Source organism: Monodelphis domestica, chromosome 2, assembly GCF_027887165.1.
Source record: "Monodelphis domestica isolate mMonDom1 chromosome 2, mMonDom1.pri, whole genome shotgun sequence".
NCBI classification, from domain to species: Eukaryota; Metazoa; Chordata; class Mammalia; order Didelphimorphia; family Didelphidae; genus Monodelphis; species Monodelphis domestica.
Window position 1 is genome coordinate 23,531,155 of NC_077228.1, and position 23,650 is coordinate 23,554,804.

The window sequence follows — 23,650 nt, forward strand, 5'->3', positions numbered from 1 at the left end:
TCATCCATGGAAGACAGACCAACCTAGCTTAAACATCAAGGGACCCTGAGAAAAAGGTAGAACGTATTATAGGCCAAACAGGTCAAAACGCCATCGTGACCACTGTCTCCTCCCTACCCTGATGGGAATAGCCCAGACCTAAACCCAAGAACCTCAGGAATAGCTGTGCCCTCCAGATCATGAGATCTGCTTCCATCTTGGCCCCCACAGCCATCACCATGGGGAGAAATCATTGTGGAGAAGGAGCTCACCTTCCTCATCACTACCAAATGTCACCAACAGACAATGGGGCCCAGGACCCCTGGGAGAGGCAGCATCCTCCATGCCTACTGTTCCTGCTGCCAGCCAAGCCCCCACGTCCATCATCTAGGGAGGGGCCAGCCATCTCTCCCCACCTGCCACATCCAAGGCAGAGAAATGAGAGGCAGTATGTAGCACCCAGACCAAACCACATTGTTTGCCATCTCCCCTTCCACCGTGATGGGGAAAGCCCAGACCCAGAACCCAAGAGCTCCAGGAACAGTGAAACGAGAGAATGGCCTTCAAGAGCGGGAATTCACGACTCGGAGCTGAAACTTCCCATGTGTGTTTTCTCCCCCGAAGAAGATGAGCTCCAAAGCACCGGGAGCTCTCTGACTCTTCTCTTTGTGCCCCCAGTTCTCGGCACATAGTAAGTGCTTTTTACATAGGAAGATTTAATAGATGCTTCATTCATTCATTCATGGAGAAGCCAATGTCAGATCAGCAGAGCTAAGAAAGGGCTTAGAACAGGGAATGTCAGGGCTGGGAGGGTCTTATCCATCTCCTTCTATAGCTGAGAGGGTAAAGTCAAAGTCACCTAACAATAAAGGCTGAAGAGGGACTAGAACCCGTGTTTCCTGGTTCCATAAGACCTTTGTACTCTACCCAGCCGTCCCTTGCTGAGAGCACGTACGTTCTGGGTGCTTTTCCCCTTCTTGGAGTGAGAGGTGGGAAGGGGGGAGCTTCCACCCTTTGGTCTCAATCTTTGAGTTTTGGGGTCTCCTTTATTCTAGACTTGTGGGATCTGTTCTAGTAGAATGGAGGGTGAATCTGTTTAAGCAGTTACCCAGAAGGCCCTGCTCAGCTTCTCAAGCAAGAAGGGCTCTGTGACCACCGACCACTTTCCCGAATCCCATCAGGGCCCCAGTGTTGGATCTGGAAAGGTCCTCCGAGGTCACTGAGGACAACCGCCTCATTTTGTTGAGGAGACACTACCGGAGCAGAGCCCCAGGCCTGGGTAGATGAGAACCTTGTGGGTGCCCTGGAGCCTCCTGTAACAGCCAGGTTCCTGACCTGGCTGGTGTAAGGGGGGGAGCCTAGAGGGAGAAGGAAAGAGGCGCCATCTGTATTGGCTGTAAACACAAGCCTACATCTGGGCAGTGTTGACATCTCTCCTCAGTACAAACACTGGACAGTTTCCCTGAAAGTGATCCTTGGGGGAAAGGGAGACGGAAAGATGGAAAGCAAGTTCAGGCTACATGGACAGAGAAAGAGCCAGGAGCTCCCTTTTTTTTTAACTTTTTTTAAACTCTTATTCTCTGTCTTAGAATCAATCCTGTGTATTGGTTCCAAGGCAGAAGATCAGTAAGGGCAAGGCAATGGGGGTTAAGTGACTTGCCCAGGGTCACATAGCTGGGAAGTGTCTGAGGCCAGATTTGAACCCAGGACCTCCCAATCCACTGAGCCCCCTAGCTGCCCCCGAGATATTTTTTTGCTTGCCCTGACCACCCCAGCCCACAGGGACCTGTACCACTCACTTGGAAATTAATGCTATGCAGCTTTGATTGATCTCATGCATTGTTATTTATCTGCGTTTTTATTTCTTTCTCATTTAAGCATAGATGTTCTTCTTTATTACTATGATTTACTTGTTTTCCTGTTTATTTTTCATTTCAGTCGAATATTTGTCACCTCTCTTTGCAGCCTGTGATTTCTTCTTTACGGAAGAGTGGGCTCAGCATACTCTCTTCATTCAAAATCCAGAAGCTTAAAGAATCATTCTTTGGGAACCTCACCTGCCCCAGTCGTGGCAAAAGCAACAGCAAAAATAACAAAAGAGCATCATCCAATTTAGAGAAGGAAAGGACTGGCCCAAGGCTACATGGTAATTTAGTAGCAGAGCCAGAACTCGGGTCTTGTGGTCGGCTCTGATTTAAGAGCTCTCCACTCTCCACGATGAGCTCAGGAGAATTCACTGGGCCTCTGAGATGACAATCTGGACTATGATGGCCACCATGACTTCCAGGCTAGATGGCCAACTCCCCAGCTGTCAGTAGCTATGAGTCACTGGGCTTTCCTACCCACAGAAATCCCAGGGTTCAGAGTGGAAACTTCCCAGCCCTCCTAGATGGGAGACAGTCCAAAGGAACCTCCTATGAGTTTACAGACGTTCAGGGATTTTCTCTTGGTGGAGGTCTTCCATGGGTGGATGATTGACACAGTCACTTGTCAGGGAAGCCGTAGAGTGGATTCTGGTCCAGATTCACTGGTTTACCCAATGACCTCTGCCATAGCTCCCTTTTCTGACATTCAGTGAGATTTTTGCTTGGGTCCTTAGGGTTGAATAGGGGTGATCCACCCAGCAAAGTGATGACTGGCGTGTATTATTTTCAATTCTAGACACCCCATTTTAGGAACGTCACTGATGACCTGGAGATCATCCAGAGAAGAGAGACTATGATGGGGAGAAGGCCAAGGATCCTGTTATTCAAGGCTCATTTGGAGGGACTAGGGATGGCGGAACTGGGAGAAAACACTTGGAGTAAAGCTTGATAAGTGATCTCAAGCAAAGGGTGTCCCCAAGTCTTAGGGCTATTTTTTTAATTTAACATTTTTCAAGTTTAAAGAACTTGGGGCATTTAGTATTGGAGAGGTGTCACCAGAAAGGAAGTTTAGACTTCCTTTGCTTTGTCTCAGAGGACAGACGTGACCTAAATTGTGTAGCACTTTATCATTTACAAAGTCATTTATGTATCTGATCTCATTTGACCCTCAGATGAGCTCTCTGAGGTTGGCAGGACAGTCTGGGTTATTCCCATTTTACAGATGAGGAAATTGAAACTCAAGGAGGGGAAGAAATTTGAGTCAAGCAGTAAGTTTGATTCAACAAAACATTTATTAATAGCTTATTTACTAGGTGTAGGGTCGTGTACAGGTCCTGGGGATACAAAGATGATAAACCACATAGTACCTGCCCTCAATGAGCTTACAGTCTAGTAGGGGGGTGTGATATGTGCCCAAGTAACTGATGGGCATCTCAATATGGTAGGTGTGGCAAAGGATAGTTAGTGTCAATTTTGGGCATCATACCTATTAGTGCCATCTTGGTGCCCATCCCAAAGTTCATCCCTTTGTTCCTTATCTATTGCATCTCCATTTATCTTTTTAAAAATCTTATCTTTTGTTTAAGTATCAATTCTAAGACACAAGAGTGGTAAGGACTAGGCCATCATGGTTAAATGACTTGCCTAGTGTCATACAGCTAAGAAGTGTCTGAGGCCAGATTTGAACTCAGGTCTTCCCAACTCCAGGGCTGGCACTCTATTCACCATGCTACCTGTTCTCAGGGGACTCATGTAAGGTTAGGGAAGTTTCTACATTAAAGAGGAAAGAAAATTAAGCTGTCTCTGCCCTCAAGGGGCTTACATTCTAGTAGGAGAATGCAACGTGTATAAAGATAAGTAAATACAAATGGTCATTTGAGAAGAGCAAGGTCACTAAAAACTGGGCAATGAGGACGTGGCACCCCTACTGAGATAACTCACTTCCTTGACAACAGTATTCCTCTTGTTATGCCATTTGGCCACAAAGAATGGAATATCACAGTCTACAAAGAATTGAAGGTGACCAAACAAGAGATAAGAGAACATTATAAGATGTAAAATAAATAATTTTGACTATATTGAATTTAAAAATGTTTACACAAACAAAGCCAATGTAACCAAGATTAGACGAGAAACAAATTAGGAAAAAATTTATAATAGGTTTCTTTGATAAAGGCCTCATTTCTCAAAAGTCAAATTTATAAGAATACAAACCCCATTTGATAAATGGTCAAAGGATATGAACAAGCAGTTTTCAGATGAAAAGATTAAAGTCATCAATAATTATATGAAAAAATGTTCCAAATCACTCTTGATTAGAGAAAATGCAAACTAAAACAATTCTATGGTACCACCTCACACCTATCAGATTGGCCAATATGACAGTAAAGGAAATGTTGAAGAGGATGTGGCAAAATTGGGATACTAATGCATTGTTGGTGGAGCTGTGAGCTGATCCAACCATTCTGGAGGGCAATTTGGAACTATGCCTAAAGGACTATAAAACAGCACATATCCTTTGATCCAGTAGTACCACCACTAGGTCTATATCCCAATGAAATTTAAAAAAAAGAGGATTGGACCTACTTATATAAAAATATTTATAGCAATCTTTTATTCTGGTGGCAAAGAATTAGAGATTAAGTTGATATCCCTCAATTGGGGAATGGTTGAACAAATTGTGGTATATGATAGTGATGGAATACTATTGTGCTATAAAGAATGATGAACTGGATGATTTCAGAAAGAACTGGAAAGAAACTACATGAACTGATGCAAAGTAAAATAAGCAGAACTAGGATAACATTGGTCACAGTAATAGAAATATTGTGGAATTAACTGAGAAAGATTCAACTACTCTCAGCAATACAATGGTCCAGGACAGTTCTTAAGAACTTATGACAAAGAATGCTATCATGATACTCCAAGAAAGAAATGTTGGCATTGGAATGCAGATCAAAGTATAGGTTTTTCACTTTAGTTTACTTGGGTTTTTATTTAGGGGTTTTGGTTTTATATGATTATTCTCTTAGAAAAATAAACAATATGGAAATATGTTTTGCATGATAACCCAGATCAACTTGCTTACCATCTCTGGGAAGGGAGAAGGAAGGGAGGAAGGGAGACAATTTGGGTCTTATAACTTCAGAAAACTTATGTGGAAAATTGTTATTACATGAAATTGGTAAAATAAAAAATATTTTTTAAAAAAGAATTGAAGGTTGGTCCAATCACAACCCCTCTGAATCTCAGTCTCCTCACCAGTAAAATGAGAGGGCTGTATATATTTTCATAAAAAGCTAAGATTAAAAATTTTTTTTAAATTCCAGGGAAAGAAGCTTGCTAACTCCTTGAATCCAGAAAACGAACTGTTTGGAGAAAGATGGCTGCAGAAACCTACACTTCATTAAAATATCCAGAGTAAACTTTGGGATACAATTGATTGAACTGAAGGGGGTTTAACACAGTTATTTTGAATGTAAACTCTTATGCCAAAGGGGACCACCCCTCCCAATTGGCTTTTTTTGTCAATGTGCCTAGCAAACATTGGTTTTGCTGTCTCTCTCTCTTCTATTTCCCTCTTATCTCTAAATATTGTAGTTTCCTCCTAGAAGGTTCAATATTGTATGCACCTGTAGTTAGAAGATTTTTAGGAGTACAAGATGATTGTCAAATGATCCATTGGGGAGACTAGTCTTCTAAAGGATCTCAGGGGGGAATTGCGAAAGCTGGTCACAGGAAGTTTTTTCCACTTTTAAAGACCATTTCTGTTGTCACTTCCTGTGCCTTCCTTCCACTTTACATGGACCAATTGCAGCTATATCTTTGCTTAGGACTGCCCAGAAGACAGTCATTCAATTTTGATTTGTCACCTACTATAGCACATGTGGGTCATAGATTTCCCCATACTTAACGATAAGTGGGGTACATATGTTTCTGGTGATTAAATCTAAAAATGGGCAAGGGGAGAGTTAATCCCATCTTCACAGGACTGAGCTAGGTGGTCCCTGAGGTCACTTCCAGATTTAGAGTTGGGGTCCTATGATTGGGCAGAAACAGTATAAAAGATGACATTGAAAAGATCTATGAACTGAAAGGGAGGTGGGCCAGTCACATAATGAGAACCAGGAATCATCAATGTCTATCCCATGATCTCCACTGGCATATAGATAATATCCATAAATCTAGAGGAAGGACCCCAGCACATAGATTAGGCATGGGGGGCAGAAATGACAGAAGAACATAAATAAGTCACATAAGGTGAGAAGGTATAGAATGGGTTGCTCTCTGCCCAGCTGTAGGGATTCAAAACTTCCAGGAGATTCATTGAATTATAGTAGAAGACAAGTCAAGACATCACCGATGATACCATTGGTCCTTTTCAGAAATGAAGGGTGAACAACAACATATCAATTATAGATCACAGAATGTTCAAACTGGATGGAACTGCAGAGATCACCCAATTCCACCCTCTCCTCTTATGTAGAGAAAAAGTGACCTAGAGAGATCTAGCTCACATGGCTAAGACCTCCCAGTCAGGTTCAGACCTAATTCCTCTTATTCCACTTCCAGTTTGTCAGTCACTGAACCACATTCATCTTTCCTTGACTACTCAAAGACACTATTGTGAAAGTCTTCATTAACAATCATCAGTCCATCCATCAGTGAACATTTATTAAGATTTACTACAAACTAGAGATCCTAAAAATTAAGGGAGAAATTAATAAAATCAAAAGTGATAGAACTATTAAACTAATAAATAAGACTAGAAGCTGATACTTTGAAAAAAAACAAACAAGATTTACTACAGACAACACCACACTTCCTTGCCAGAAATTCGATTCTTTGAGGTAGAAATAATTTAGGAGATGGAGAGACACAAGCCAGGAAACGTGTTCTCATGGCTGAGAATTCCGTCCCCTCCCTAAAGACTGTATAGGATGTTAGATCTAAAATGGACTGTTGATACCAATTAATCTGACCCATCCCAAACTCCCATTTTATAGAGGAGAAAACAGATTTAAGGAGACTGAGGAACCCAAGGTCCCAGAAGCAGGGAAGGTCTCTGCCATTCTCTATCCAAGTATGGAATGTCCCCATTTCTCTTGAGATGGATCCCTGAGCAATGAATCCATGGCTGTACGTGGTGACTTGGTTGCACCTTCCCCACTATTTCTCTGTGTCAGTTTCTTCATCTAACACATAACTAAGATGTGTGAGCCCAGGAGTATCACCTCACCTGAGGGCTTGAACCTGAAATGGGGCACGGCTGATGACTCAGGACTAAGGATACTGGAGCATCCCCAACACACACACACACACACACACACACACACACACCCACACACACACCAGAATCTTAGACCCAGAAAGACTCCGATATACCATAGATGGTGAGGTGGTACAATGGTAGAGCAATAGAGCACTGGACTTGGAGTCAGGAAGATCAGAATTCGAATCCAGCTTCAAACACTTCCTACCTGTGTGACTCTAGATAAGTGACTTGACCTCTGTCTGGATCATTTTTCTCAGCTATAAAATGAAGATAATAACAGTTCCTGTCTCCCAGGGTTGTTTGAGGCTCAAATGAGATAATAATTGAAACAATTAGCGCCGTGCCAGGCACAAAGCAGCTGCTTAATGAATGCATATTCCCTTCCTCTTTACCCAGAGCTCCCTCTACAACATTTCCAGCACATGGCTACCCAATTTCTCCCGAAGCACCTCCACGACTGGGACGAACTCTTCAGGACTGTCCCTTCAAGGACAGATCAGTTAAGAAGCTTCCCCTCATATTGAACTGAAATCCACTTCTGGATAATTTCCCTGCCGGTGAGGATGCCCAGGAGCCTGGGTTCCTAAAGGGCTTGTTGAATGAGGTCTCCTCGGGCTGTGCTATAATCTAATGGTATTCTCTGGGCTTACTAGGGGACGGGGAGGGGGGAGCTATTTGTTCCTACACTAAATGGACCCTTGCTGGCAAGATCAGCATCCTTCCACGGTCCTTAGTCCTCTCTTCCTGGAATATCTGCTTGCTTCTCACTATGTCATCTTCTGACCCATCCTCAGCCCCGCCTCAGGAAGCCATCAGAAATTCAAGCTTCGTATTTATCTGTCGCTGTTCAGTATTTCCGTTGTGTCCAGCTCTTTGTGGCCCACTTGGGGTTTTCTTGGCAGATATTGAAGTGGTTTGCCATTTCCTTCTCCTACTCATTTGACAGATGAAGAAACTGAGGCAAAGAGAGTTCAATGACCTGCCCAGGCTCACATAATTACTAAGTGTCTGAGACCAGATTTGAACTTAGGTCTTCCTGACTCCAGATGCAGCACTCTCTCCATGGTGCCCCCTAATTCCAAAAGGACAAGTCATAACTTGAGGCTCCTCCTTTAGTGAAATGGAATTTTTTGGGGAAAGCTGTTCTCACTGCTCTTGAGCCTATTCCTGGCTTATTTCCCTGAGGAACTGGCTTCTTGATGGCTTCAAGGTGATGCTAAAGCCTCCTCCTCCTGTCCCTTTTGGCCACCCAGAGGCAGGATTAGAACTCAGCTCTTTATTTACAAGGTTGATAGTGTATAAATTGTCCTCCCAGTTCTATACACTTTCCTCTGCATCAGTTAAGACAAGTCTTCTAAGGTTTCTTTGAAATGATCTCCTTCCTTATTTCTTACGACATAATAATATTCCACTGTATTTGTACACTGTAATGAACCTGTGTGTCCCTACCTTCACAGCCTGTCTTCATAGACTGCCCCCCAGCCTCTGCTGACCTTGAGCCATCCTTGCTCTGCAGATGAGGAAACTAGGACATGGGAAGCCTACAGAGAAGCGATTTGGCCAAGGCCACACTGATAGTTACGGATGGGATCCAGGCTAGAGCCAGTCTCCCGGCTCCTCATCAATTCATTCTATACACACTCAAAAACCACATTAATGGTTAGCTGACAACAGTAACAGTCAATGGATGTCATTGAGGCCAAGGATGATGGGAAATAGAGTCTGACTGGTCCAAAGCAAGAGAGATGGGGAGGAGGAAGACCCTGTACCCGGAAGAGGAAGGCTACGACAGGTGTGGTGATGAGAGGTGGGTGGCGAGAAGGAGAGAGCTTCAGGGTGCCCTTAGATTGGTAGGTGCCACCATCCCCTGGACCCTGGGCATCCTGTGTCCTGGGAGTCACCCATAATCCACCTGGTTCTGGTTTAGTTGTACTTCTGTATTGGGGGCGGAAGTCAAGCCTAGGAAAGGGGGAAATAACAGGAAATGGAACCTTCGAGGAAAGCAACTAGTGTCAAGGTGGGGCCTGAGTTTGAATCCTGTCTTATGACCCCTGGCAAGTCTTTTGGTCTTTCTCAGCCTCAGTTTCCTCTTAGTAAAATGAGGTAATAATAGCACCTACCTCACGAGGTTGTTGTGAGGAACACATGAGATAAATGCCTTCAAACTTTAAGGCACTATATAAGGGTTGCCATTTCTATAGGAGGCCACTATGGGGGGATGCTTCTGTCTATGTATCTAGTGGCCCTCTGCAGACCCTGTGCCATCTGGTATGGTGGCTGCAGGGAGGACGTGCCCTCTCTCCTTGGCAGAGCCCTAAAAGTCCCAGGTTAGTCCTTGGGGGGGGGGGAGGGGAGCAGCCTAGCTCAGGGGACAGAGCACGGGACTTGGAGTCAGGAATTCTGGGATTGGATTCTCTCTTAGCCACTTCCTAGCTCGGTGGCCCTGGGTCAGTCCCTTAACTCGCCCCTTCCAGCTCAAAGCTGGCAAGCCTGGGAAGGGCACAGGCAAGGCACAGGCAAGAGCTGGACAGGATGAGCCATGGGTGGGCTTCAGTCAGCACCCAGGAGTGGGCTGCCCACCCGGACGAGAACTTTCCTATGCACAATGTTGGGGACTTTCACAGAAACCCCATAATGTATGAATACCCCCATTTTACAGGCCAGGAACACCGAGCCGCAGGGAAGTGATTCAGCCAAGGCCGTACAGTGAGCCGGAGGTCAGAGCAGGGCTGGAACAAGGAGGGCCCCAGAGTCCCTCTCCAGGCCTATGAGTCCGGCTCGAAGTCAAACAGCTCCTCATCTTCAAGGCCTCCCTCCGGCCCATCCTTCAGGCCATAATACAGATCCTCCTCTTCCTCCTCGGGCTCCCCAGGGGCCACTTCCTTCTCTTCTGCTGGCTCATGAAGGTCTCCTTCGGCCACTGCATCCCTGGGAGCAGTTAGGCCCCTCTTGGGCCCCGGCCAGAAGCTTGGAGCAGGACCATGGCTGGGCGAGGGGCTGGGGCCGGGGCTTGGCTCTAGGGGATCCCCGTCACCCCCAGCGGCATCGATGAGGACAAAGTCCGGGTAGCGATCGGCCACCTTCCCATCCTCCGGAGGGGAGGGCTTCCCACTGCTGCCGCCGCTGCCATCCCCACTAGAGTCTGGGTCTTCTGGGAAGGAGGCCAGGGGGGCCGCCGGGCTGGGGGGGCCAGGTGGCCAGCTGTGGGGAGCAAGACCAGAGCAGAAGTCAGCGGGGCAGAATCCCGACTCCCAGCCCACCCGAGGTGAGTTTGAACCCCAGATGCCCTAAACCATCATGGCAGCTGCCTGGAACCCTTCCCAGCATCCTGCCGGGCAGAAGGATCCAAACTCAGGAGGCTGCCATGGGGGAGCCAACAGTGGCTGAGTTGTCATTAATCAGAGAAATCCACAAGACCATCTAATAATAGTGAATATTTGTCTAGGCTTGAAGGCTTTTCCATCTGCTCTCTCACTTGATCCTCATCGGGGTGGGACAGAGAGCTGACCTTAGACTCAAGAAGACTTGAGTTTGAATCCTGTTTCAGACACTTCGTATCATGAGACCTTGGACAGGTCACTTTGCTGCTACCTGCCTCTGTTTCCTCATCTGTAAAATAAGGATAAAAATCTCACCTCCAAGGTTTTTGGGAGGATCAGGCAGGTTACCATTTCTAAAGTGCTTAGCACAGTACCTGGTACGTAATAAGGGATATATAAATACTGGCTACCATGATGATTAATATCATTATTACTTTTATGGGGCAGCCAGGTGGTACAGAGGATAGAGCTCTGGGCCTGGAGTTCGAAAGACTGGACTTCAAAAATGGCCTCAAATACTTATTCACCATGTGACCTAGGACAAATCACTTCACTATTATTTGCCTCAGTTTCCTCAACTGTAAAATGGTAGTAATAATAGCACCTACCTTGCTAGTTTATTAGAATCAAATAAAATATTAGTAAAGTGCTAAGCACTTTAAGCACTCTAAGCACTAAGTGTCTGGAACCTAGTAGGTGCTTTATAAAGCCTTATTCTCCTCTGCCCCATTCCCATCACCATAAGAGGTGTGGATGGAGTTGTGACTAGCCAATCAATCAACATTTATTAAGTTATTTATTAATGTGCCACACCCCGCGTGACAGAGGTACCTGAGAGCCGTCTCTGCTACCAAAGACCTTAAACTCAATCATGTCCTCGTCACGCCTGGACAACTGCAATAACCTCCTCACTTGTCTCCCTGCTTCCATGATCCATTCAGTGCTGAACATGACACTCCCCAGCTCAACAATCTCCATTGGCTCCCCTTTGCCCCTAGGATAAATAACAGAGACCTCTCTGCTTGAAGCCTGGCAGGCCCTTGCTTCTCTTCTCTTCCTCTTAGACTCTGACTTATTCCAAAGCTCAGCTCAAGTACCCCTTCCTAGATGAGGCCTTTCCTGCTAGTGCCCTTGCCCCCTACCATGACCTTGTCCATGTGGGTAATGTTTAACTTGGTCTGCATTTGGAATCTGCGAAGATGTGGGCAGGTTGTTTCCTGTTAGGACGTAAGCAGCCCAAGCACAGAAGCTTATTCTTGCCTTTGCCTGTCCTGCATGGAGCCAGAGCCCAGCTTCTTGGGGTGTCAGGAGGGAATCGGAGCAGGAGGTTCCAAGTTCCCACTCTAGAAGAGCCTTAGATCTCAAGGGTTCTCTCCTCCTCCTCCTCTTTCTCTATCACTTTCCTCATTTGCCAGCATCCCCCTTTTCTCTTCCTCCTCCTCTTTCTCTATCACTTTCCTCATTTGCCAGCATCCCCCTTTTCTCTTCCTCCTCCTCCTCCTCTATCACCTTCCTCATTTGCCAGCATCCCCCTTTTCTCTTCCTCCTCCTCTATCACCTTCCTCATTTGCCAGCATCCCCCTTTTCTCTTCCTCCTCCTCTTTCTCTATCACCTTCCTCATTTGCCAGCATCCCCCTTTTCTCTTCCTCCTCCTCCTCCTCTATCACCTTCCTCGTTTGCCAGCATCCCCCTTTTCTCTTCCTCCTTCTCCTCTATCACCTTCCTCATTTGCCAGCATCCCCCTTTTCTCTTCCTCCTCCTCCTCCTCCTCTATCACCTTCCTCATTTGCCAGCATCCCCCTTTTCTCTTCCTCCTCCTCCTCCTCCTCTATCACCTTCCTCATTTGCCAGCATTCCCCTTTTCTCTTCCTCCTCCTCCTCCTCCTCTATCACCTTCCTCATTTGCCAGCATCCCCCTTTTCTCTTCCTCCTCCTCCTCCTCTATCACCTTCCTCATTTGCCAGCATCCCCCTTTTCTCTTCTTCCTCCTCCTCCTCTATCACCTTCCCCATTTGCCAGCATCCCCCTTTTCTCTTCCTCCTCCTCCTCCTCCTCTATCACCTTCCTCATTTGCCAGCATCCCCCTTTTCTCTTCCTCCTCCTCCTCCTCTATCACCTTCCTCATTTGCCAGCATCCCCCTTTTCTCTTCCTCCTCCTCCTCCTCTATCACCTTCCTCATTTGCCAGCATCCCCCTTTTCTCTTCTTCCTCCTCCTCCTCTATCACCTTCCCCATTTGCCAGCATCCCCCTTTTCTCTTCCTCCTCCTCCTCCTCCTCTATCACCTTCCTCATTTGCCAGCATCCCCCTTTTCTCTTCCTCCTCCTCTTTCTCTATCATATCCTCCCACTCTGGAACCTCTGACCTAGGTCAAGACACCCCCTCCTCCTCTTTAGTATTCTTCCCCCTGTTATTAACCTTGAAGCACTCCCATCATTGCATCCTCTTGGACATGCTGGAGGCCAGAGGGTTGATCCTCCAGCCTCCAAGCCCAGAGGCCACCAGCAGAAACACAGACCTAGAACTCTGCAAATTCCTAAACAGTCCCTCTTGCCTCCCATTCTTGTTGGAGGTGAGATCCTCCATCCTTTGGGAAGTTCTCACAGAACCTCAGAAGTTCCATGATGCTTCTCTGCTTCAGTGCCTCAGTTTCCCCAGGAAAGGGGAAGGAAGACCTAGACGTACTAAGTATTTCCTATCGGACGTTCTAAAGTCCTCTTCCCTCTCCAGGATCCTTGGGGTCTGTTATTGCTGTTTCCCCATATAAACTGTCAACTCCCACAGGAAGCTGCTTTTCATACTATTTGGTGTCAGTATCTTACGGAACCTCAGCGCTGAATGCCTCAATGGTCCATGGGCCCATCCGGCCCCCAAAGAGCCCCCAATATACAAACGTACCAAGTGGTCCTCAGCCTTTTCTGGAAGACCTCCAGAGCCAGCCAGTCCAACTTTGGGAGAATTGCTCGAGTTTTCCCTTGCATCAGGCTGCAATCTGTGTCTTTACAACTAGCCCCAGAGCTGCACTGCTCCTGGTTCTGCCTTCTGACACCAGGCAGGACAAGCCTGATCCCTCCTCCATGGGACAGTCCTTCAGACTCTGAAGCTGGCTGTTGTCTAGGTCCTTCCGGAGCCTTTTTTTTTCTAGGTTAACCACCTCCCACTTCCTTCAACTGTTCTGAGTGACCAGAAATAAGTCAAAGAATCTTAGAATCTCACCTTTCATCTTAGACTCAGTACTGTGTATTGGTTCCAAGGCAGAAGAGTGGTCAGGGCTGGGCAGTGGGGTTAAGTGACTTGTCCAGGGTCATCCAGCCAATATGTGTCTGAGGTCAAATTTGAACCCAGGACCTCTCATCTCTAGGCCTGGCTCTCCATCCACTGAGCCACCCAGCTGCCCCTTAAGTCAAAGAATCTTTCACCATTAACTCCCATGGAGTGGCTTCAGCATCCAAAGCTCCCCAGACTTCCCCCCAGCTGCCACATCTCATTCCTCCTGCAGCCTCCTCCCACCCCCTGGGCCTCACTCACCTGGCTTCAGGCAGACTCTGGGGTCTCTCGGCCTCCGTGCTGTCCAGGCCCCGGTGCACGACAACAGTTGTCTCTAGGAAGGACTCTGAGTAGGTGGCCCTTCCCTCTCCAGCTTGGAGCTCAGACGGGGCCAGGCTCGGGGCAGACAGGACCCCCTGGTCCTCCCCGCACCCGAAGACCTTCATCTGGATGTGCTGGTAGTCAGGTGGGCTCTGCATGGGGGCCTCGTCTTCCTCTAATCGGGAGTAAGGAGGCTGGGAGCTGTGGGAGAGAAGAGGAAGGCCATGGGGGACAGGGCAGGGGAAGAAGGAGCCCCACTCATTACGGTACGACCCCCTGCTTTCTTCTATGGTGTAAATGTTCTCTATTCCAATTGGACGCCAGGAAGAATCAGAGCACCTTCCATCTTACATGAATATCAAGTATCCGTTCTAAGGCAGAAGAGCAATAAGGGCCAGGCAATTGGAGTTAAGTGACTTGTTCAGGGTCACACAGCTAGGAAACATCTAAGATCGGATTTGAACCCAGGACCTCCCATCTCCAGCCTGGCTCTCTAACCACTGGGCAACCTTGCTGCCCCCAGATGTTCTGATTTCCCATCTAATGGTTTTATTTTTCCACATTATCCCACCAACTCCCTTGGAGAGAAGAGAGCCAGGTGGGAGAGCCTTGGGATGCTCCTTCAGGTCTCCTGTCCTCTCTCTTCTGGACCATGCCTTCTGTCTGCCCCTTCTTCCCCGCTGGCAGGGCAGCCGCCCATATTTGGACTCTTCTAGAGCTTCAGTTGTGCCTCAGACCCCTCAGCACATTCTGCCTGGATTCGAGCTCTCTGTCCCCTCTCCTCCATTTGCCTCATGCCTTCTGGTGGTCCGGGGCTGTGTCTGGCTCATCTTTCTATCTAAACAGAATTAATGCTAAACCTTTGTGCACGTAAAGAGTGGTAGACCTGAAGGGGAGCTAGGTGGCTCAGTGGACAAAGAGCCAGGACCTGGGTTCAAATGTAACCTCAGATACTTTCTAGCTATGTGATCCTGGGTAAGTCACCTAACCCCATTTGCCCAGTCTTCACCACTTTTCTGCCTTGGAAGCGATACTTAATATTGATTTTAAGAGAGAAGGTAAAGGTTATTAAAAAAAAAAAAGAGCTGAAGACCTGGGTTCAAGAGGCCCCCTTTGAACCCTCCTGGCAGCATTTACTAGCTGGATGAGTCTGGCTGATGCCCTCTGGTTGGAAGAACGGTGGATGTGAACCCAGAAATGAGGTCTTGACTCACGTTTTTGTTACCGAAGTGGCCTTGGTACAAGTTGCTTCCCCAATTCAGGTCTCTGTTTCCTTGCTTCGTAAAACCAGGAGGCTCCCCTTCCATACCTAACAGTTGTAGAGGGTCCCAGAGAACAGAGGTACCCACAGGACCCTCCAGGAAGCCCCTAACCAGCATCCCTGGCCACCCATGAGCTCAAGAGGTCCCCGTGGGACTACCTGGCCTGGTCGGCCCCAAACTGAGTGAATGACGGATCCCTGTGGGAGACCAGTGCCTCCGTGGGATAGGAGAACTTGTAAGGCGTGTTCTTGTCTCTCAGAGATGACAGGGGTGGTATGAGGAGAGGGAAGGGAATGAAAATTTATTATCTAGAGCCTTCCCCACGCCGGGCACTGTTCAATGCTTCACAAACTTCTCATTTGGTTCTCAAAAGAGTCTTGAAAGGTAGATGTTTTTAGTAGCCCCATTTTACAGTTGGGGAAACTAAGGCAGATGGAGGTTAAGCTAGTAATAAAAGCTAACATTTATATAGTACCTATCCTGTGCCAGGCACTCTATTAAGTGTTTTACAATTATTATCTTATCTGTTCCTCATGACAACCCTATTATTATCCCCATTTACAGATAAGTAAACTGAGGCAAATAGAGGTTAAATGACTTGCCCAAAGTCATGCACCTAGTAGTGTCCAAGGCTAGATTAAAATTTAAGTCTTCCTGATTCCAGGCCCAGCCTTCTATCCATTGCACCTCCTACTACCTCTGAGAAGCAGGACAGCATTCACCATTCATCCCTCCCAGGCAGCCTCATCTGCACTTCCTAATCACCTCTTTTCCTTTCTGCCTTGATGGTCCACCCAAGTGACCAAAGCGAGGAAAGGCTCAGGTTGCCACAAGGGGAGCATTTTGTAGGAGAAAGTGCATGTGTCTTGGACCTCAGTTCAAACCCCTGCACTCACATTCAAACCCTTTGATTTTCTCCATCAGTAACCTGTCATACTCAACTGATGGCATCAGTGGGCCATCTGTAGAATGATAGGGGCAGATGGAAGGGTCTCTTCCATCTCTAATCTTCTATGTAGCATCATTCATTGTTCTAAGGTTCCTATATTCAAGTTATAACAAGTTCGATTCAATGCTTATACATATAATATAAAGCTTTTCATGTTTTGAAATTCTATATTCCAAGGTCTTCTCCAGCTTGAATAGTCTAAGTTTTAAGGTCCTCTTCTATTCTGTCATTCTATGTTCTAAGGTGTCTCCAACTCTGGAGTTCTATGTTCTAAGGCTTCACCAATTCTGGTATCCTTTGTTCTAAGGTGTCTCTAACTTTGACAGTCTATGTTCAAAGATGTCTCCAATTCTAATATCCTTTATTCTAAGGTGTCTTCAATTCTGGTATCCTTTGTTCTAAGGTGTCTCCAACTCTGGAGTTCTGTGTTCTAAGGTGTCTCCAACTCTGGAGTTCTATGTTCTAAGGTTTCTCTGACTCTGGAGTCCTTTGTTCTAAGGTGTTTCCAATTCTACTATCCTTTGTTCTGAGGTATCTCCAATTCTGGCATCCTTGGTTCTAAGGTGTCTCCAACTCTGGAATTCTATGTTCAAAGATATTTCTAACTCTGGAGTCCTTTGTTCTGAGGTGTCTCCAATTCTGGTATCCTTTTTTCTAAGGTGTCTCTAACTTTGACAGTCTATGTTCTAAGATGTCTCCAATTCTGATATCCTTTATTCTAAGTTGTCTTCAACTCTGGTATTCTTTGTTATTAAGGTGTCTCTAACTTTGACAGTCTATGTTCTAAGATGTCTCCAATTCTGATATCCTTTATTCTAAGGTGTCTCCAACTCTGGAGTTCTATGTTCTAAGGTGTCTCCAACTCTGGAGTTCTATGTTCTAAGGTGTCTTCAACTCTGGTATCCTTTGTTCTAAGGTGTTTCCAATTCTGCTATCCTTTGTTCTGAGGTGTCTCCAATTCTGGCATCCTTGGTTCTAAGGTGTCTCCAACTCTGGTGTTCTATGTTCTAAGGTATCTCTAACTCTGGAGTCCTTTGTTCTGAGGTGTCTCCAATTCTGGTATCCTTTGTTCTAAGGTGTCTCCAACTCTGGAGTTCTATGTTCTAAGTGTCTTCAACTCTGGTATCCTTTGTTCTAAGGTGTTTCCAATTCTGCTATCCTTTGTTCTGAGGTGTCTCCAACTCTGGTGTTCTGTGTTCTAAGGTATCTCTAACTCTAGAGTCCTTTGTTCTAAAGGGTCTCTAACTTTGACAGTGTCTGTTCTAAGGTCTCTTCATGTTTGGACACTATGTTCTAAGATCCCTTCTCACTCTAACATTTTCTGTTCTAAGGCCCTTTCTAGCTCTGATATTTCTTGTTCCAAAGTCCCTTCTAATTCTAACATTCTATGAATATTTGTGTTTTTTTTTCTATCTCTATGTAAGAATATTGGGGGTAAGAGGTCTGCCTTTACTAGTGTATGTGGTTGTCTACAGGGACAGTAGGGGGTCCCTTGGGATAAATGGTGGGCCTCCCTGGACTGTCCAGGAAAAGTATCCAGCTGTGTGTCTTATGTGTCTGGCCTCCTTACCGTTCCTTGAACAAGAAAGCCATCCCGTCTCCCAGCTCCAGGGATTTTCACTGACTGTCCCCAAGCCTGGAATCCTCTCCCTCCTCATCTCTCCTCCTGGCTCCCCCGACTTCCCTTAAGTCTCCATTACAATCGCCCCTTCTGCAGGAACTTCGCCAATCCTCTGAAGGCCAGTCTTCCCTCTCTTGATCATCTCCAGCTGATCTTGGCTGGAGCTCGTTAGTCCATAGTTTTTGCCTGTTTCTACCCCATTAGAATGATGTCAGGGACTGTCATTTGCCTTTCTCTGTATCTCCAGGGCTTAGCACAGTGCTTGGCACATAGAATGCACTTAATAAGTCCTCTCTGACTTGTTGTTGTTGACAGTCCCCAAGAAGGGTCATTTCATTTCATAGAGTAACAGAAAGACTGTTGAGACAGGAGTCTGTGGATCTGGGTTCAAATTCTGGGCCTGCCATTCACTACCTGTGTGACCTTGGGCAAGTAATCACTGCATCTCTCCTGGCTTCTCTAAAAGGAATCATTTGGACTAGGCAGCCTTGAAGGCCCCTTCTGTAGAGGATCCTCTGATCATATCCTCCTCCTCCTCCTCCTCCTCCTCCTCCTCTTCTTTTTTTTGTCTTTGCAGGGTCACATTTCTAATTCAGCCCTTGCCAAGGGTTTCTCCTCTTGACCTTGACTTGGAGGCAGAGCTCATTAAAAACATATTGGAAGCTGGTGAGAGGGAGGCCCGGGCCGCACCTACCCCTTCTTCTCCGGAATGCCGTCCTCTGGAGGGCCCCGAGCCTTCGGGGAGAGGAAGCTCTCGAAATCTGTGTCAGCCGGCACGAAGGCGATCTGGGGAGCAAAGAACAGGGAGACAAAGCGCTGGACTGGCTGGACATTCCCCTCAGAGGGCCTCAAGGGGAGAGGCAGGAAGGGCTGCCCCAGGGGTGACCCACTGAAGTCTCAGCTTCCCCCTGTGCCCAAGGAGGATTCTAGATCCCAAACTGCCTTGCTCCTGGGATCCTTGTGAAGATCCAGATTCCAGGCAAGTCTGGATGGTTGTTATGATAGCAATCGAAGCTTCTTGGTTATCTGAGAACCAGTAGAAATCCCAGGTCTCCACACTCTCAGTCCATGGCAATGCCCATGTTTGCCACTTCCTTCAACTCATTTTATAAATGAGGAAACTGAGGCAAACAGGGTGAAGTGACTTGCTCAAGGTCACACAGATAAGATACTAGAGTGGTTTGCCACTTCCTTCTCCAGCTCATTTGACAGATGAAGAAACTGAGGCAATTGAAGTTAAGTGACTTGCCCAAGGTCACACAGATATTGTCTGAGGCTAGTTTTGAACTCATCTTCTTGACTCCAGTCCTGACTGCCCCCAAGGGGTTCATTATGATTCCACAATTGTTGGGTTTCTCTGAGGATGTTCAGTAATAAGGAAGAGCTTTTGCTGCCTCTCATGCCTGCAATGTCCTCCTTTCTCATCCCCACTGCTTAGAGTCTCCTGATTCCTTCAAACGTGCCATCTCCTACAGGAAGCCTTCCCTGATCTATTCACACCACCATATTCCTTTGGACTGACTTTGTATCTATTGACTTATCCAGGTATATGTTATTTCCTAGCTAGTGGAATGGAAGATCCTTGAGGGTAGGGAGTGGTTTTCTTTGTTCTATTCGGAGAAGGGACTTAATCAACGAAGAAGGAGGGAATGGACTACTCAGCAGCATCCGTGTTCAAGACACTAGGCTGGGTTGGAGGCCCTCGGATGGTGCGTGTGACCCAGAACACTCAGAGTTGACTGCCATGTCCAGAAGGCTTTAAGGTCTACCTAAAGAATCTCCTCTGAGACTTCAACGATCCTGTGATCCAAGATCTCCATCCTGTCACTGAGCAAACGGAGGCCCAGCCTCCATGGATATTGGGGGAAATCCCCTCCTCCAGAAAGCTGAATGGGTTGTCTGGGGAGGTGGTGAGTTCCCCCTTCTTGGTGGTATGAAAGAATAAAGCAAAGACTGGACAGGATTTGTTGGGCATGTTCTAGAGGGGATGGATTCTGCTTAAGGTATGAGCTAGACCAGATGGTCCCTGGTCTCCCCACCCTGACACTTTGAATCCCTCAAGTCACTCTGTGAGGGCTATGAAGGGAAATTGGTTTCTATAGTGTTCTATATACAGTTCTAGAGTGAAGAGAAGGCAGTGGGTAGAACACTGAGGCTGGAGTCATCCAACTAGCTGTGTGACCCTGGACAAGTCACTTCACCCTGTTTGCCTCAGTTTCCTAATCTGTAAAAGGAGCTGGAGCAAGAAAGGGTAAACCACTCCAGCATCTTTTCCAAGAAAACTCTAAATGGGATCCCAAAGAGTTGCATACAATCACAATGACTGAATGACAACAATGGCCCAGAGTGGTATTCTATAAATGTGTATTTGCCTCCATTTCCCCCTTATTTGAGCGGAGAAACTGAGGCCTTAAGGAGGCGTCAATAAATTGCCTGGGGTCTCCAAGGGAAGAAATGCCAGGCCTGTCCTTGGCACCACAAACTGGCTAGTTAGCGCTAAGTGCCTATAGTCCCACCTTCCCTCCCTCTCCACCCTACAGACACACACCTAAGAGGCCTTCCCAGCTCTCATCTCTACATCCATCCCCTCTGAAAAGCTGGCTCCATCTTCACTTCCTCCAGGAAGCCTGCCTTGATTCATTTGCTCTTCTTCCCCATCCTCATAGCTTCTCTCCTTCTCCCCCATCTCTCTAACCACATTTACTCTCCAGCCCTTTGACCAGTTCTCGGCACATAGTAGGTGCTTAATAAATGCACATTGGTTGATTGACAGGGCTCCCTTGCCCCTTTCCTGAAGCAGCCTGCAAAGGGAATCATGGGAACCCAGGAGTGCCCCCCCCCCCCCCCCCCCCCGCTGCCTGGGCTGCCTGGGAAGGCCGTGCTTTGCCCAGGAGCTCTTTTCCTCCCTGAGTGTGACCCCGGCTCTGCTTCCTGGGACAAAAGTGAATTGACTGTAAATAACCAGACAAGTGACTCCAAACCGGCCAGGACCGACCCCGGTTCTTTAGGCTCTCTGGAGGGAGGAGGGGCCGGGCCTGGGGCGCCGAGGGCTCCAAAGGGACCTTCTAGCCGGTTCTATGGGCTCCTAGCAGGGGACCGAGGATACAGAGAGCACCAGGCTAGAGAAAATCACAGAATCAGCCAGGGGTGGAAGGACCTTGGCGGGAGGGGTTCTAGAGTACAGCACAGAGAAGGTGGGAGCATAGAAGGACCTTAGAACAGGGGACATCAGCGCTGGCAGGGAGCTTAGAACAGGGAACGTCAAGGCTCAGAACGGCTTTAGAACAGAAAATGTTAGAAAAGAGGTCTTAGAACCCGGGCTGTCCATCTGGAAGGGACCGTGGAGATGGTCAGCTCCCGTGTCCTCTGCTCCCTGGCTGGTCAAACTGGTAGAGCCCAGGGATTGTGGGCCATGTCTGCGGCCCAGGGGCCTCCTTGTGAAGGGCACTACATGGGTGAGAGCTCACTGACTTCCCCACAAAGCACAGACTCCCGTATCTCTCCCTGGGCACCAGGCTCTGGATTCCAGGCTAGGAGCCCCTCCGGCCCCTTCACCAAAGGAGGAAACTGAGGCTGACAAAGAAGAAGAGCTTGCCCACAGTGACACAGCCTTTGATTCGTGCTGATGGACAGCCTCAGACGGGAGAGGACACGGCTCGTCTGGGGCTTGCCTCACTCCTTCTGTCCCTGCTTCTTAGCACAGTGCCTGGCACCTTCTGGGCGTTTAATGAATATTGATCGACCGACCATGGGCACACACACATGTATGAGACACCCATTCAAAAAGAAACAGACACACATACAGAATCCCCCCCAAGAAAGGCACGGGCACACACGGGCACAGACACACCTGACACAGGCACAGACACACACATGGGCACAAACACACCTGGCACAGACACACCTGGCACAGACACACACAGGCACAGACACACCTGGCACAGACACATGGGCACAGACACATAGGCACAGACACATGGGCACAGACATACCTGGCACAGACACATGGGCAAAGACACAAATGTGGGCACAGATACACATGGGCACAATCACATGGGCACAAACATGGGCACAGACACACACGTGGGCACAAACACACCTGGCACAGACACAGCTGACACAGGCATAGACACACATGGGCACAGATACACACAGGCACAGACACATGGGCACAGACATACCTGGCACAGACACATGGGCACAGACACACCTGGCACAGACACACCTGACACAGGCACAGACACACACATGGGCACAAACACACCTGGCACAGACACACCTGGCACAGACACACACAAGCACAGACACAGCTGACACAGGCACAGACACACAGGCACAGACACAGCTGACAGAGGCACAGACACACCTGACACAGGCACAGACACACACATGGGCACAAACACACCTGGCACAGACACACCTGGCACAGACACACACAGGCACAGACACAGCTGACACAGGCACAGACACATGGGCACAGACACACAGGCACAGACACACGGGCACAGACATACCTGGCACAGACACATGGGCAAAGACACAAATGTGGGCACAGATACACATGGGCACAATCACATGGGCACAAACATGGGCACAGACACACACATGGGCACAAACACACCTAGCACAGACACAGCTGACACAGGCATAGACACACATGGGCACAGATACACACAGGCACAGACACATGGGCACAGACATACCTGGCACAGATACATGGGCACAGACACACCTGGCACAGACACACCTGACACAGGCACAGACACACACATGGGCACAAACACACCTGGCACAGACACAGCTGACAGAGGCACAGACACACCTGGCACAGACACATGGGCACAGACACAGCTGACACAGGCACAGACACATGGGCACAGACACACAGGCACAGATACATGGGCACAAACACACCTGGCACAGACACATGGGCAAAGACACAAATGTGGGCACAGATACACATGGGCACAATCACATGGGCACAAACATGGGCACAGACACACAGGCATACACGGGCACAGACACACATGGGCACAATCACATGTGTGGGCACAGACACAAACACGGGCACGCGTGGCCTTGGCCGTCTCCTCCAGCACTCCATGGAGCCCCACACAGACACGCAGAGCCCCGCGCCGGGCCGCCTACCTTGGGGTAGCACTGGCACATGCTCCAAACGACCCCCGAGATCAGCATGATCCCGCCGATGACGCAGAAGGTGATGTAGACCTGCGGCCGGTCGGCCGTCATGATGAACATGCCCACGGCCAGCAGGAACAAGCCCAGGATGATGAAGCCGTAGCGGAAGGTCTTGTCTTCGGCCATGGCCCGGAGCACCCCTGGGTGGGGGGTGACAGTCAAGCTCTCCCCCCTGCCAGCCCACGGGAAGGCAGTCACCAAGCAGGATGCTCGGCGGGGCCCTCCATGCAGCCAGCCGGCCGGCGTCTGTGCTGACTGGTTTCCGAGAGCCTGGAAGGCCGCTGCTATGGCCAGAGAGCTGCACGCTCCATTGGAGGTGTCCAGCCACCCGCCCGCCCTCCCTCCCCTGGCTCTCACCTTCCCTCTGGGGCTGAGCTGGATCACACAGGTGGGAGGGAGGCGGGGAGGCGGGCACAGAGGCCGGCTCCCAGGGGCTGGGGACTGAGCCAAAATGCTGACATCATCACAGGTGCCCAAACCCTGTCCCCGGCAGGGGCTGAGCTCAGGGTGCCCCCATCTCCCAGCCCCTCAGACTTTGGCCAGTGACCTGGACACCCTCCAGTCCACCCCCACTTCTCCTGCCACCCTCTGC

At 48.2% G+C, this 23,650-nt stretch overlaps 1 protein-coding gene across 1 annotated transcript; it reads right to left on the minus strand.

The window, feature by feature from the left end:
- Positions 1-3,117: 3,117 nt before the first annotated feature.
- BSND (barttin CLCNK type accessory subunit beta) lies at positions 3,118-23,387 on the minus strand. Its single transcript, XM_056815064.1, has 4 exons — positions 23,008-23,387; positions 18,554-18,645; positions 13,968-14,228; positions 3,118-10,320 (listed from the first exon to the last, which is right to left on the minus strand). The coding sequence occupies exons 1-4, from the start codon at positions 23,182-23,184 to the stop codon at positions 9,885-9,887; spliced, it is 966 nt and encodes a 321-aa protein (XP_056671042.1). The 5' UTR covers positions 23,185-23,387; the 3' UTR covers positions 3,118-9,884.
- Positions 23,388-23,650: the final 263 nt, after the last annotated feature.

Excerpts from the sequence above, each read along its gene's own strand:
- BSND (XM_056815064.1), bottom strand. The coding sequence starts at position 23,184 with ATGGCCGAAGACAAGACCTTCCGCTACGGCTTCATCATCCTGGGCTTG. Across the intron at positions 14,229-18,553 it reads GGCATTCCGGAGAAGAAGGG|CTCCCAGCCTCCTTACTCCC; the intron begins GTAGGTGCGGCC and ends TCTCTCCCACAG. Across the intron at positions 10,321-13,967 it reads CAGAGTCTGCCTGAAGCCAG|CTGGCCACCTGGCCCCCCCA; the intron begins GTGAGTGAGGCC and ends TGCTCCCCACAG.